Consider the following 13,226-nt stretch of genomic DNA (forward strand, 5'->3'; position numbering starts at 1 on the left):
TAGTGGAGCTGGCTGGAAGTTGTGCTCGCTGCAGCTTCGGCGATAACGCGGGCTGCCACGTGATTATCGTATCGAAGCAGGTTATCTTCATGACAACATCTTCATCTTCAACATAGAATTATTCTGTGCGGATTATCTTCCATATGTTCATCTAGGACGCTCATTAACTCGCGTTATTCATCTCCAATGCCATGTTCTTTGCCTTCAGGCCACACTGAAGCAGCTCTACTCGTTTCTCTCTACGTGACGCGGGGTGGATCGGGCCAGCTTGCCTTCGCCTTGCGATTTGGACTCCGCCAATTCAACACAGAGCCTCTGGGGCACTCTTGAGCTCGAATTTTGCGACGCCCCTCCAGAATCCGAGTCGCAGGTTTCTGTTCCTGCTTTTCCCCTTCAATTGGGTTCAGACTTGTCCTTGGCCCTGGCTGATGATGCTGAAGCAATAGTCGCTCCTCTTCCATTATTGACTAGCCGCACTCTTCGTCCGCCATGATCGAAAGCGTGGTAGAAGTCGCCTTTTACATTTCGACGGCGGTGACCGTATTCATTTTCATGCTACCCTCCCAATACCAACCACAGCGCCCCAGCAGTAAAGATGTTTCTGACGAGCCCAAGACTACCGCGCAGGTCCTGGTGTTAGGTGACATCGGACGTAGTCCGCGCATGCAATATCATGCATTGAGCATCGCCAGAGGTGGTGGTCAGGTCGACATCATTGGATACCAAGGCAAGCAAAGGAATGAATGAAGTGAGCATATAACTACTTCCCTCGTTCTAACTACCATTCTACAGAGTCGGAGGTCCACCCGGAGATTTCGTCCCACCCTAGGATATCCATTGTGCCCCTACCTCCCCATCCGTCCTATCTACAAACGAGTAACAAGATCCTCTTCCTCCTCTTCGGGCCCTTGAAGGTCCTATTTCAAATGGTATCTTTGTGGTGGGTCCTGGCATATCGTACAAAACCTGCCAAATGGCTTCTTGTCCAGGTTGGTTTCCTCTAGGCTCCTTCATTTGAAATGGCTTCTAAATCCTCATCCTCCCATTCTTAGAACCCACCTTCTATTCCAACTTTAGCGATCGCGTCACTCGTCTGCTTCTTTCGGCAAACCCGCCTAATCATTGATTGGCATAACTTTGGATACACTATTCTGGCTCTGAAGCTTGGGGGCAGTCACCTGTTGGTCAGGCTTTCGAAGTGGTACGAGAAAGTGTTTTGCAAATACGCCTCTGCGCACTTTTGTGTAACCAAGGCCATGGCATCAGTCCTGAAAAATGAATTTGCCCTAAGCATGCCTATTTTGCCGCTGCACGATAGGCCAGCAAGTGATTTTCAACCGATTTTAAATGTCGAAGAACGCGAAAAGTTCCTTCTGTCTCTACCGGAGACAGCCCCCGTGCGCCACTTGATTAAAGATGGTAATCTCAAAGTGATTGTCAGTTCGACCTCCTGGACCCCGGACGAAGATTTTTCGCTCCTCATCGATGCTCTGTGCCAATATTCGAAATTGGCAAGCACGACAAAGCTTGATCTGCCTCAAATTCTTGCGATCATTACGGGCAAAGGGCCCCAGCGTGATATGTACGTCGAACTCATTTCAGAATTGCAAAAAGCTGGCAAACTCAAAAAGGTCACAATCTGCACCGCATGGCTGAGTACGAGCGACTATGCACGTTTGCTAGCTTCCGCATCCCTAGGTGTCAGTTTACACACTAGTAGTAGCGGCGTTGATTTGCCCATGAAAGTTGTGGATATGTTCGGTTCTGGATTACCTGTGGTTGGATGGGACCGTTTCGAGGCGTGGCCTGAACTGGTAACCGAGGGGGTCAATGGGAGAGGCTTTGGAAGCTCCAACGAACTTGCAGAACAATTGGTTGACCTTCTTGGAAACCCAAATAAACTTGAGAAGCTCCGTACCGGTGCACGGAACGCAAGCGCTCACCGTTGGGAAGATGAGTGGAATCCGGTAGCCGGGAAGCTTCTAGGGCTTCTATGATGCAACCCCAATCAGTGATTCATAGCCTGACGGTTTAAGGGTCATATAGGTTTAAGCACGATTGGCTTTATCCACTATGGACGAAACTTTCCATTGCAGTAGATACAGGTATCAAACACGCTTGACAGGTTGTTGTAGGTTTGTTGGATATTCTGAGGTGTGGAGAGGCCAATCAGGCCCTCGTCGAGGTATTCGCTTTTGCACACGGAGCAGAACTTGGATACCCCAGGTTCCTGGATCGCGAGAAATGTCAGATTACACCGGACTATATATTTGTCAGCAAGGGCTCAACTTTCAGCGCCATAGATAATAGACCACGCTTTCTACACACCAAAAACATGACCAGCAGCACACTGTGCTTCCTTGGCGGAGTCCCAAGCAATACCAGCATCGCAAACTTCACAATGCTCGAAAATGTCATGGCCCGATGTACCTAATTGCTCCGGCGACTTCGGTCCAATGACGTTTCCAGTTGAAGAAGATTTCGCAATCTCTTCCGTCAGATCCACACCCGTAGACGCAGCCAATCTCTCAAGGACCTTTCGGGCCTGGGACAGCAGCTCAGAATTGTGAGACTGCACAATGGCACAACATGCCGCGGCATAGAGAATCTTCGGGCATAGGTTTCTTGTTTCATTAGTTGCCTCCTCATCCTGAAGGACGTACTGGATGACCATGTCACGTCGTTCCCGCAAGAAATCCGCGGAGCGATTTAAATTTCCTCGACCAAAAGGCAGAGTCTCAAGCGCAGCTGCGTCTCCGTTAGGCGTAGAGAAAAATAGTGTGAGCCGTTCTTCAGTATTAGTGCGATATTCGACCATATCCCCCGGGTGCATCGTTAAAGCAACTATAACAAGCCCACCGGTAGATGCCACACCCCAAATCCGCGAAACTGCCAGCCCTCCAAGATCGCGATCAATGTCAAATTGTTCACGAATGTCATCCACTCGGGTTTGCCACGGGGGACGAGACAGCTGTCCGGCCTCTTCGATACGCGATAGCGGCACGGCAGCCGTGTACCCTCCAACCGTGGCTAGATGCAATGTTGACGGTCCGGACTGAGTAGCAGATGCAACAGTCATTCCTTTCGAATATAAGCAACAGAGCAACAAAGCCGCGAAACAAAAACATACCACTTATTCTCTCATAATGCCAACTATCGCCATACTCTCTACCATTGTATCCAGGTTCGAAAAATGTGTAATGGTGGAGGCGTGGTTTTGCAGCCATTGACGTCTTTCCGTGATATGCTTCTTCTGGGAGCGTTATGAGGGCAAGGCCAGCAGCAACTCCCGTGGCGATTGATAACGCGCCAGATACAACCTAATAGATAGGTTAGACAAATTTTTTAGCTCTCCCCTTGGGATATCGTTTGGCATATTTTTCCACCTACCTCTTGTGTCCACCGTATAGGTCCGGTGAACTGAAAGTCCTTCAAATGGTCGATATACGCCATACTATTCTCTTCAGTATTGCAAAGCAACTTGTACCGCGGTTCATTTTCAAGATCCTGCTGCAGTGGTGGTATGGTAACACTGAGTTTGACAAACTTCAGGTTTGGGCCATGTGTAGCGGCAACATTCAACGTCGCCGCGCAGATCCCTCCGTCTTGATTATTATGCTGAGAACTGTATATCCACGGTCCACTTGCCAATGATGAAAGTTTGGCCTGAGACTGGAGTGCCGAAGCAAACACTGAGCCCGGTTGAACGACTTGGCTATACCCCTGGGAGACATCAAGAGAAACCGTAGAGAGTACCTCTACTTGAAAGGATCCTGCAGGATCTGGTTGGATATAAGGAAGCTGGAAACGCAAAAAGATGACAACATTATCATCATTGGCCGCTGCGAGAAGGGGAATGCCCCAACGGCTTTCGGGAACAGGATAAGGTCGGTCTGGAGTTGGGATCTTGAGAGGTGGGGTCCAGGTAAAAGATCGTATGTTGGTCTTTTTGAGTCTGGAGTTATGACCGTCAATCGACGCATCAAAATACTGTTCTAAAGATGAGTTAATAATGGCAGTACGAGTCCATTTAGCCTGCGTGCCAACAGCTTCGTAGAGCGACAAGAGCATATTTGACGTCAGTACCGCCAAGACACTGCGCTTGTATCTCGCAAGACCAGGAGGTGACCAGGCCAGCCCGGTGACCGTGCTAAGAGACTGTTCGGCTCCAATTGAGAAGTTGTCCCGGCTTTGGGGGAAAATAACAGGCCATTCATTGCTCGTGAAAACATTTGCTCGAAAGCGCGTGGTATGCCAACCATTGCTGAATGGGTTGGAAGCAGCGCCATTTGATTTTTGTCCCGATGGAGTTCTTGGTGTCTACTCAGGGTCAGCTAGGCACTCCCCAGATTTGTAGGGTTTGTGTCGTTTTGTTTACTAACTAAAATCTGAACGTATTCACCTGTTGCAATTGCGATCTCGCCTTCATCCGAGCATGAGATGCAATTGTAGCAGGAGGGGAACACTTGTAATTCGACAGGATCCAACATCGTTTCAGCATATGCCGTTGGAGGAAATGAATTCCATGGTACTCAGGGTGTCAATATTGAAGAATCGATTGTTCTATTCGGAATCGCATATTGCAACCACCGTCAAAGATGAAGCATGGAATAATATTGCTGCGGCTGCTTTGGGTTAGTCGGCGGACCAGTTATATCACGTGAGAGTCCACAAAGGCGGTCAGTCACGGTTTCCCAGCTGAGGTAGTTTCCCCATTGAGCTAGTTACTCCGGCCCCGAGACAACCACTCAATCTACCTTAATTATTTCCTTGGTTCATTCGGCTGGACCCAAAAAAAGAAGCGGTCGTTAGATCTGCAACTCCTCTCTCGCTCTCTCTCTCTCTCTCTCTCCGTCTCTCCCGCCCCCCAACCTACTTTTGCTACTGCTTCCTGTTCATTTTGAACGCTTCACCATATCATCTTCTCCTCGGGTCTTCGTGTGCTTCAACCTTTCAACTTCCCCTCAATATCCTCCCTGATTCTGGCTCCTCATCCCTCTCGGCCCCGCCAGTCGCATCTTCAATTACAAAGCGGTCCACATCCTCTGCGTCATCCTCATTATTCTTAAGATCTCCCGACTAGTCTGCCTCATTCTCTTCAGTACCCCGCCACTATGTCGACCTCTGCACGCCGTCGTCTCATGCGTGACTTCAAGGTATGAAAGTTTCTTTTCGTCAAGCTTAGGCCTCCATGTGGCTAATTCACTCCCTTCCATTCCAGCGTATGCAAACTGACCCCCCTGCGGGTGTTTCGGCATCTCCAATCGCCGATAATGTCATGACCTGGTAGGATTCGTCTATCGTCCACCTCTTAAAACCACGCTCCTAACAGTGCGTTCCTTATAGGAACGCTGTCATTATCGGTCCCGCTGATACTCCCTTTGAAGACGGAACATTCCGTCTCGTGATGCATTTCGAGGAGCAGTATCCCAACAAGCCCCCAGGCGTCAAGTTTATCAGCCAGATGTTCCATCCCAACGTTTACGGTACCGGTGAACTGTGCCTCGATATTTTACAAAACCGATGGAGTCCAACGTACGACGTCGCAGCAATTCTCACCAGTATCCAGAGGTAATTTCCCTCTTTTCTACTACTTCCATGGCCGGCCTGGATTCTAACGAATATCTTCTGTGTGCAATAGCTTGCTCAATGATCCGAACACATCGTCCCCAGCCAATGTGGAAGCTTCAAACCTCTACAAAGACAACCGAAAGGAATACATCAAACGTGTGCGTGAGACTGTCGAGAAGAGCTGGGAGGACTAGGTCCGGTGGAAGGTTGAATGAAGTCTTTAGAACAGTGACGTTGTGATGAAACAGTTCCTTCTTTCATTTAGCGGCAACCGGCCGGGTTGTTTGATACGTTGATGACATGATTGATACCATCTTGGTCCTGCAAGGAGGAGGAGAAGGAAGATTTTACCCGGATAAACATGCACAGCGCGGGGTTATGGCGCCTGGTATTTAATGATAACTGCATTGTTTAGTTTATTGTTTGCATAATGCATAAAATGGCCTGTTTTTTTATGTCCATAGCCACTTGATACCTGAAGAATCTAATTTGTGACTCAGATATTTAATTTGCAGAGGATTTTATACCCATGCCTATCATTCAGTCAAAGATATTGATGCGGGAGGATTTGTTGGTTTTGAGGTGTTTAGATGGGCGCCAAGAAACCATTCTAACGGGTGTCGAAAGATGGACTGTTGCGACAACTTCCTCCGGAATTAATTATTCAGTCTCCACGCTTGCTGCCTCTCCGCTCCCCCCCTTCAGTACAAGAGATCCTCTCTCTTTCTCTCTCTCTCTCTCTCTCTCTCTCTCTCCAAGTGTTGGATTCTATTCCCCCTTCCAATCTTCAGTATTGTCGTCCACTTCAACCTCACACCCGCACAGCTGGAGGTATTGTTCCTGTTTAGCACGTGGACCCCTGACCCAAATAACGCCCGCCCACCAATCCTAAATCCAAACAAGCTTGTCTTCGCGACTCCTGTTGGCCTGAACGACGTGCTTCTTTCTATCTCCCCTCCCCTCGGGGCCTTGCATGTCCCCCTTTCCCTCTCCATACGCTTCTCGAGCTCCGGTTAGAGTGAAACATGGCGTGAGTTCTGGCGATTCACCGCAACATTGCCCCCCCTTCCCTTCCCCTCCCCTCCCTCCGTCCCGGATAAGGCTGATAGTCTTTTGGAATCACAGGTCATCTGGCTCACACGTCTCCAACACCATTAAGGGTAGGCAGACCCCTTGTCGTACCGCGGTCGCAACAAAGCTAACGGTGTGCCTGTAGTGGTTGCGAGGTTTCGACCCCAAAACAAGGTTGAATTGGCGTCCGGTGGACAGCCGATCGTCGATTTCGAAAATGAGCAGTCATGTTCTATCAACGTGAGTCGAAGTTTTGCGGAACAGTCGATCAAGGTTGCAGGGGATACTAAGTGCGGAACAGTCGAAAGAAGCCGCCGGGAGCTTTACCTTCGATCGGGTCTTTCCCATGGATTCGAAGCAACCCGACATCTTCAACTTTTCGATCCGGCCCACGGTAGACGACATCTTGAATGGATACAACGGAACCGTCTTCGCATACGGTCAAACCGGTGCAGGAAAGTCATACACAATGATGGGTTCGGATATTGACGATGAGGTGGGCAAGGGTATCATCCCACGGATAGTCGAGCAAATCTTCGCCAGCATTCTCACCAGTGCGATTAATATCGAATATACCGTCCGGGTCAGTTATATGGAAATTTATATGGAACGTATTAGGGATCTACTCGTGCCCCACAATGACAATCTGCCCGTCCACGAAGAAAAGTCCAGAGGTGTCTATGTGAAAGGCCTACTCGAGGTTTACGTCTCCAGCGTGCAGGAGGTGTATGAAGTGATGCGTCGCGGTGGCGCAGCAAGAGCCGTCGCTGCGACCAACATGAACCAGGAATCATCCCGATCGCATTCTATCTTCGTCATCACTGTCACCCAGAAGAACCTTGAGACGGGCTCTGCGAAAAGCGGTCAACTCTTCTTGGTCGATTTGGCAGGTAGTGAGAAAGTTGGCAAGACCGGAGCCAGTGGCCAGACGCTCGAGGAAGCCAAGAAGATCAATAAGAGTTTGAGTGCCCTAGGAATGGTCATCAACGCGCTTACAGACGGCAAATCGACGCATATTCCATATCGTGATTCGAAGCTGACCAGAATCCTGCAGGAGAGTTTGGGAGGTAACTCGCGAACCACTCTGATCATCAATTGTTCTCCCAGTAGCTACAACGATGCGGAAACTGTCTCAACCTTGCGCTTCGGAGTGCGAGCCAAGGCGATCAAGAACAAGGCGAAGGTCAATGCCGAACTAAGCCCCGCGGAGTTAAAGCAGTTACTTCGCAAAGCCCAAAGCCAAGTCACCAACTTCGAAAGCTATGTATCCGCACTGGAAACCGAAGTCGGTGTCTGGCGAAGTGGTGAGGCCGTTCCCAAGGACAGGTGGACTCCATCCAGAGGCTCCGAAGCTGTTGGCGCAGCCAGAGCTGAGGCCCGCGCTCCGCGACCTAGCACTCCATCGCGCTTGCATGAGGCCAGAGCCGAGACCCCGCGGCCAGATTCGCGGCTGGGCGACCGATCTAGCACACCTAGCCTCGTTCTTGAGAAAGACGAAAGGGAGGAGTTCCTTCGCCGCGAGAATGAGCTTCAAGATCAAATTGCGGAGAAGGAGACCCACATCGCAAACGTCGAAAGGGGTCTGCTTGAGGCAAGAGAGGAGCTGAAGTCTCTCAAGGAGAACTCTGCCCGCTCCGGCAAAGATAACGAGAAACTCAGCGGCGAAGTAAACGAGCTTCGTATGCAGCTGGAGAAGGTGTCCTACGAGAGCAAAGAAGCTGCGATCACCATGGACAGCCTCCGGGAGGCAAACTCTGAGCTGACTACCGAGTTGGATGATGTGAAACAACAACTCCTCGACGTCCGGATGAAGGCTAAGGAGACCAGTGCTGCGCTCGATGAGAAGGAAAAGAAGAAAGCCGAGAAGATGGCCAAGATGATGGCTGGGTTCGACCTGGGCGGAGACGTGTTCTCCGACAACGAGCGCAAACTTCAGGATCTCATCCGCCGTGTTGATTCGCTGCACAAGGTCAGCGAGCTAGGTGAACCCGTAGCTCCAGACGACATCCTGGAACTCCGAACCAGCCTACTAGAAACCCAAGGGTTCATCCGACAGGCGGAGCTCACTATGAATGATCGAAGCGAACTCAACGTGCTGCAGGACAGCCGCAGAGCGGAACTTGAACAGAAACTGGCTAATCTCGAGCAGGACTATGAGAGTTTTCTGGCACGAACCCTGGGAGAGGGTGACCTGGAAGAGGTCAAGGAACGACTAGAAAAGGTGTACATAACACGGAAGGAGAGCGAGATGGAGGCTGCCTCGGAGCTGCGGCAGGAGATTACCCGCAAGGATGAGGAGTTGAACAAGCTCCGACAGTCCCTGGCAGACTCGCAATCTCGAGTTTCGACGAACGGGGCCGCTGGCAAGAACTTGCAGCAGCAGATTGCGGAATTCGACGCCATGAAGAAATCGCTGATGCGCGACCTTCAGAACCGCTGCGAACGCGTGGTGGAGCTGGAAATCTCCCTGGATGACGCGCGAGAACAGTATAACAACGTGCTTCGGTCATCGAACAATCGCGCTCAGCAGAAGAAGATGGCCTTTTTAGAACGCAACCTTGAGCAGCTGACCCACGTGCAGCGACAACTCGTCGAGCAGAACAGCAGCCTCAAGAAAGAAGTTGCCATCGCAGAGAGGAAGCTCATTGCGCGAAACGAGCGGATAGCAAGCTTGGAAGCCCTGCTCCAGGAGAGTCAGGAGAAGCTGACCCAAGCCAATCACCGGTATGTCCTAACTCTATGTCTTATCCATCCCAAGATATAAGTACCAGCTGCACTAGCAGCAGGAGAGTAAAAATAGTACAGTTAACTAATATGCTTTGTTTTTTCCCCGAACAGCTTCGAAGCTCAACTCACAGCCGTCAAAGAACGGCTCGAGGCCGCCAAGCAAGGTTCGACAAAAGGTCTTCCAAGCATGGATAGCAACGGCGGGTTCAGTTTTGGCGGCTCAAGAATCGCAAAGCCGCTGCGCGGTGGCGGCGGCGCAGGCAATGAAGCAGTTACAACTGTCCAATCGCAGGATTCCGGAAAGCGCACGAGTTGGTTTTTGAATAGACGATGATCTACGATTCTCTTTTACTGTCTCTTTTTATCCCTTCTCTGCAGATCTTTTTAAACAGAAAGCACAAAGACAAACAGACAGACAGACAGACAGACAAACTCCATTTTCAATTCCTTGGAAATGCCAGCCAATATTGTATTCATTTCTTTTGAATTTTGGTTTTTCTCTCTTCTTCTTCTTCTTCTTCTTCTTCTTCCTTCACTCTACATACTCTTCCTATTTACCTTCTCTGGCAGTAAGGGCCCTGGTATGATTATTGGGTTGAATTGAGGAAACACTACCACCTGCACAGGTACCTAGGTAAACATGGGATGGATGGACCTTCTTCTCGTCGTTTTAAGAGAACCTCCACCTTTTTGTATCGATGACTATTCTTTCCTTCTTTCCTTCTTATGCCTTTCTGTTGTGTTCAATAGTTTCATGCACAGTCTCTTGTCTCTTTTTTTTTTTTTCTGTCTTTTGAGAACCTCGTCTCTCTCTCTCTCTGAGGATACGTACCGAGGTATTATTATCCTACAACAGGGTTCTTCGTAACTTCAACGAAGTGAAGAGAGAAAAGGTCCTCGCAGATACCCACCCATGTACATGAGAAGATAAAGCGGTTGTATGGAATGGAATGGAATGAACAGGGATGCGAATACACAGTAGAGGAAACTTGTTGATGATAATCTACTTCCTTTTTTTTTTTTCTTCACTTCTCATGTTAATGTTAAGCAAACTGTATGGAGTGTGGTAAATTCCCGCATAGGTTGGGGTTGGTTGTCCCTAGAGAATAAATGTATATACTCTTATATATATATATATATAAAATAGAAAAAATAGAAAAAATAGAAAAACTACAAGAACTGAACCCCAGATATAACAAGTCAAGACATGCTTGATTGCGACCGAACTGCCTAGGTAGCTATATACATCTGCAATATGATAAAAGAACATCAAATATGTTGCCTGTCCTGTCCCACTCGTACCGTCGTCCCCTTAGGCTTACCTAGCGACAAGATTAACCAACCGATTGAGAACACCGTCACCACTCCGCACAGGGGTATCAAATCAATGAATGAAATAGAGAAATACAGTAATGTTGGAAATGTAAGAGAAAGGTCAACAAAGGGAGTCATTCAGGGGGTTGTCCCATTACATAAAGTGAACACCAAGAAAGCCAGTGTTGAACGATAAGAGGGAGAAAAAAAAAAAAAAAAAACGCCAGCAACAACGCCTGTAGCCATACGCAAGAAAGCAAAACAAGAAAACGAAACAGAGACACTACCTAGTTGATCTATTCAACTAGGCTGACATGGACGGCATGAAGCCCCATGGTCGTCACGATATGGTCCATCCAATCTGTTGTGGGGGGTTGTTTGGTCTCGGGGGTAATTAAAGACCGTATAATCAGACTCGGTCGGCCTGGAGATTTGGGAGGCGTGAGAGGTAGCTTAAAGGTTTTGGCTATTGGGTGTAGATGTGACTGATTGGGCGCCATATTGGCCACAAGTGCAAAGTTCTCAGAATCGATTGTTGTTCGTTGTTTCGGGTCTATGATCGCCACTAGATAGTTGAGAATCAAGAGGCCCAGGCGGAGACCACGGGTAAACAGCGAGGAATACCCGTCAAAGAAGAAATGCGGCAGAGGACCAACAAAGGCATCCCGTTCATCTTGCCCGGCTCGTAACATGGAGATCGACACCCCAAACTCCGTGTATATACCGCGAAGGGCGGCTCGAGTTGCCTGTACGTCTTGCAGCAATGTCGCTTGAAATTTAGCACCTTCCTTTGAGGATAGATCGTGGAGCTGCCGTGTCCGTTTCACATATCCGGGGATTTTGATCACCTCGAGAAATCCGCGTTCCACCACGTCCGTGTATAGCGATGAATTCGGTAATTTGGCATTGTCCGCGGCGATTTGCTCGTTGAGGGCGCGCCATTCGGGTTCCTCCAAAAAGCATGCCTCCCCTTCGACCAGGGCTGCTGTGATAAGGAAGTTGCGGTAGACAATATACATGGCACGACCGAATCCGGTGAGATGGGCCTCCGGGCCGCGGAGTTTCATTAGCGTGCGGATTCCGGATGCATGGCGGATCCAGGCATCTGAGCTGGTACAGTTGTGCTTCTCGAATATGGCTAATGCAATCGCGGATGCTAACACCTTGTCAGACTTTGCAGTTTCCTCGTCCGATAATAGAGTCGCGAGGCCGCGAAGTGCACGGATATATAGCGTCTGGGAGGCGTCCAAGTATCTGGTGTCGTCGTGCAGGAACCCCATGTAGGCGAAGGTGCAGGCGCGAACGGCCCAGTCAAAACAAGAATCCATCGACCCCCGCCTTTGATCGACATATTCGACCCAGTTGATAGGCACTCGGGATTCTGTACAGCGGAAGAAGCAAGGGAAGGAAGCGAGGACATAATTCGTGAAAATCTGGGTTTGTTGGGAGGAGATAGCTCGGACACTCAGCGACGGAGAGATGGCCTCATCGAGGGGGAGTGAAACGGTTTTGTATTCGAATTTAGAGAGAGAAGCGCGAGAAGGGACATCGGTATCTTTATCTGATGGGGGGGAATTGATGGATTTAGCGGGTTTCGCAGGTTGAGGCGGTACGGAGGAGGTCGGGGATTGTGAAGATGGTGGTGTGGACCGATATTGCTGACGCAGAGCAGGAACTTCATCTCGAAACTTGAAAACGCGGATCCTGCTCTGGCAAGGAATATTCTGGGTTTTGCATCGGGTGCAAGGAGATTTACCCGTGCACTAGTGAAGTGAGTTAGATTGCTGAATAAATCGCAGGAGTTGGGAGGTGGAGATGGTGATAAATAAGCTGGGGATTAGGTGAAATACTAGACAGAACTTAAGAGAAACTGTCCTTCAAGAATGCTAGGCGGCTCCACATTTATGCATACTGACAGCCAGTAAGGACCGAGAGGAGTCTGGGGGAAAGGAGGACAAAGCCAGCCCAGAATTGAAGAAGAATTGGAAGGGGAGGGGGGAACGAGAATCACGGTCGGAAGGGAGACAAAGCGCAAGTGGAAGGTAGGCACAGGGCACATCAGTGATGCGGAAGCGGGGGGGAAGAAAGGAAAGAGGGAGATAATCACATTGTGCCGCAGAATCCCAGCGTAGTGGTAACGAACCGCTAGTGAGCGGTGCTTGAAAGAGGGGATAAGAAGGGAACAATAAAACCAGTAAAAATAAGAGTCTAAGAGCAACCAACCTGAAGCTGAGCATCAACGCAGGCCTGACAGCCGCGCGGCACTCTGACCATGCTGGTCACAGATGATGAGGAGAGGAACAGACAGACCAGAGGGCAGAATCAGGAAAGACAGCATCGAGATGCACTTTCTATGAAAGAAAGGCGGAATATGGAGGGGGAAGGAGGAGGGAAATAGAGAGAAGAGGGGAGGTTAAAGAGGGAGAGAGAAAGAGAGAGAAGAAACGGATGGAAGAACGAGGGTCCTAGGGAAGAACAACCAGTAGCAGCAGGGGAAAATAAAGAAGATGAGGTATTGGGTTAACTTAAAGAGAGTGAAAGAG

At 49.4% G+C, this 13,226-nt stretch overlaps 5 protein-coding genes across 5 annotated transcripts; 3 read left to right on the top strand and 2 right to left on the bottom strand.

The window, feature by feature from the left end:
- Positions 1–131: 131 nt before the first annotated feature.
- P175DRAFT_0464424 (chitobiosyldiphosphodolichol beta-1,4 mannosyltransferase) lies at positions 132–2,391 on the top strand. The gene is made up of 3 exons (XM_040894846.1): positions 132–727; positions 793–989; positions 1,053–2,391. The coding sequence occupies exons 1-3, from the start codon at positions 490–492 to the stop codon at positions 1,995–1,997; spliced, it is 1,380 nt and encodes a 459-aa protein (XP_040749394.1). The 5' UTR covers positions 132–489; the 3' UTR covers positions 1,998–2,391.
- Positions 2,072–4,490, bottom strand: P175DRAFT_0443591 (uncharacterized protein; the record flags this gene model as incomplete). The annotated part of the gene is made up of 5 exons (XM_040894190.1): positions 2,072–2,283; positions 2,329–3,081; positions 3,131–3,320; positions 3,391–4,320; positions 4,383–4,490. The coding sequence occupies 5 exons, from the start codon at positions 4,488–4,490 to the stop codon at positions 2,072–2,074; spliced, it is 2,193 nt and encodes a 730-aa protein (XP_040749395.1).
- Positions 4,491–4,807: 317 nt separating this feature from the next.
- ubc2 (E2 ubiquitin-conjugating protein RAD6) lies at positions 4,808–5,955 on the top strand. Its single transcript, XM_040897715.1, has 4 exons — positions 4,808–5,156; positions 5,222–5,286; positions 5,347–5,571; positions 5,642–5,955. Exons 1-4 carry the CDS (start codon positions 5,115–5,117, stop codon positions 5,763–5,765), a joined length of 456 nt encoding a protein of 151 aa, XP_040749396.1. The 5' UTR covers positions 4,808–5,114; the 3' UTR covers positions 5,766–5,955.
- A 186-nt stretch (positions 5,956–6,141) lies between these two features.
- P175DRAFT_0525802 (putative kinesin family protein (KinA)) lies at positions 6,142–10,157 on the top strand. The gene is made up of 4 exons (XM_040899433.1): positions 6,142–6,731; positions 6,788–6,882; positions 6,944–9,366; positions 9,481–10,157. Exons 1-4 carry the CDS (start codon positions 6,545–6,547, stop codon positions 9,701–9,703), a joined length of 2,928 nt encoding a protein of 975 aa, XP_040749397.1. The 5' UTR covers positions 6,142–6,544; the 3' UTR covers positions 9,704–10,157.
- Positions 10,158–10,929: 772 nt separating this feature from the next.
- On the bottom strand, positions 10,930–13,122 carry P175DRAFT_0345150 (uncharacterized protein). The gene is made up of 3 exons (XM_040892901.1): positions 12,907–13,122; positions 12,440–12,446; positions 10,930–12,244 (listed from the first exon to the last, which is right to left on the bottom strand). Exons 1-3 carry the CDS (start codon positions 12,955–12,957, stop codon positions 10,980–10,982), a joined length of 1,323 nt encoding a protein of 440 aa, XP_040749398.1. The 5' UTR covers positions 12,958–13,122; the 3' UTR covers positions 10,930–10,979.
- Between the last annotated feature and the right edge of the window lie 104 nt (positions 13,123–13,226).

This window comes from Aspergillus ochraceoroseus (assembly GCF_002846915.1).
Source record: "Aspergillus ochraceoroseus IBT 24754 chromosome Unknown P175scaffold_8, whole genome shotgun sequence".
NCBI lineage: Eukaryota > Fungi > Ascomycota > Eurotiomycetes > Eurotiales > Aspergillaceae > Aspergillus > Aspergillus ochraceoroseus.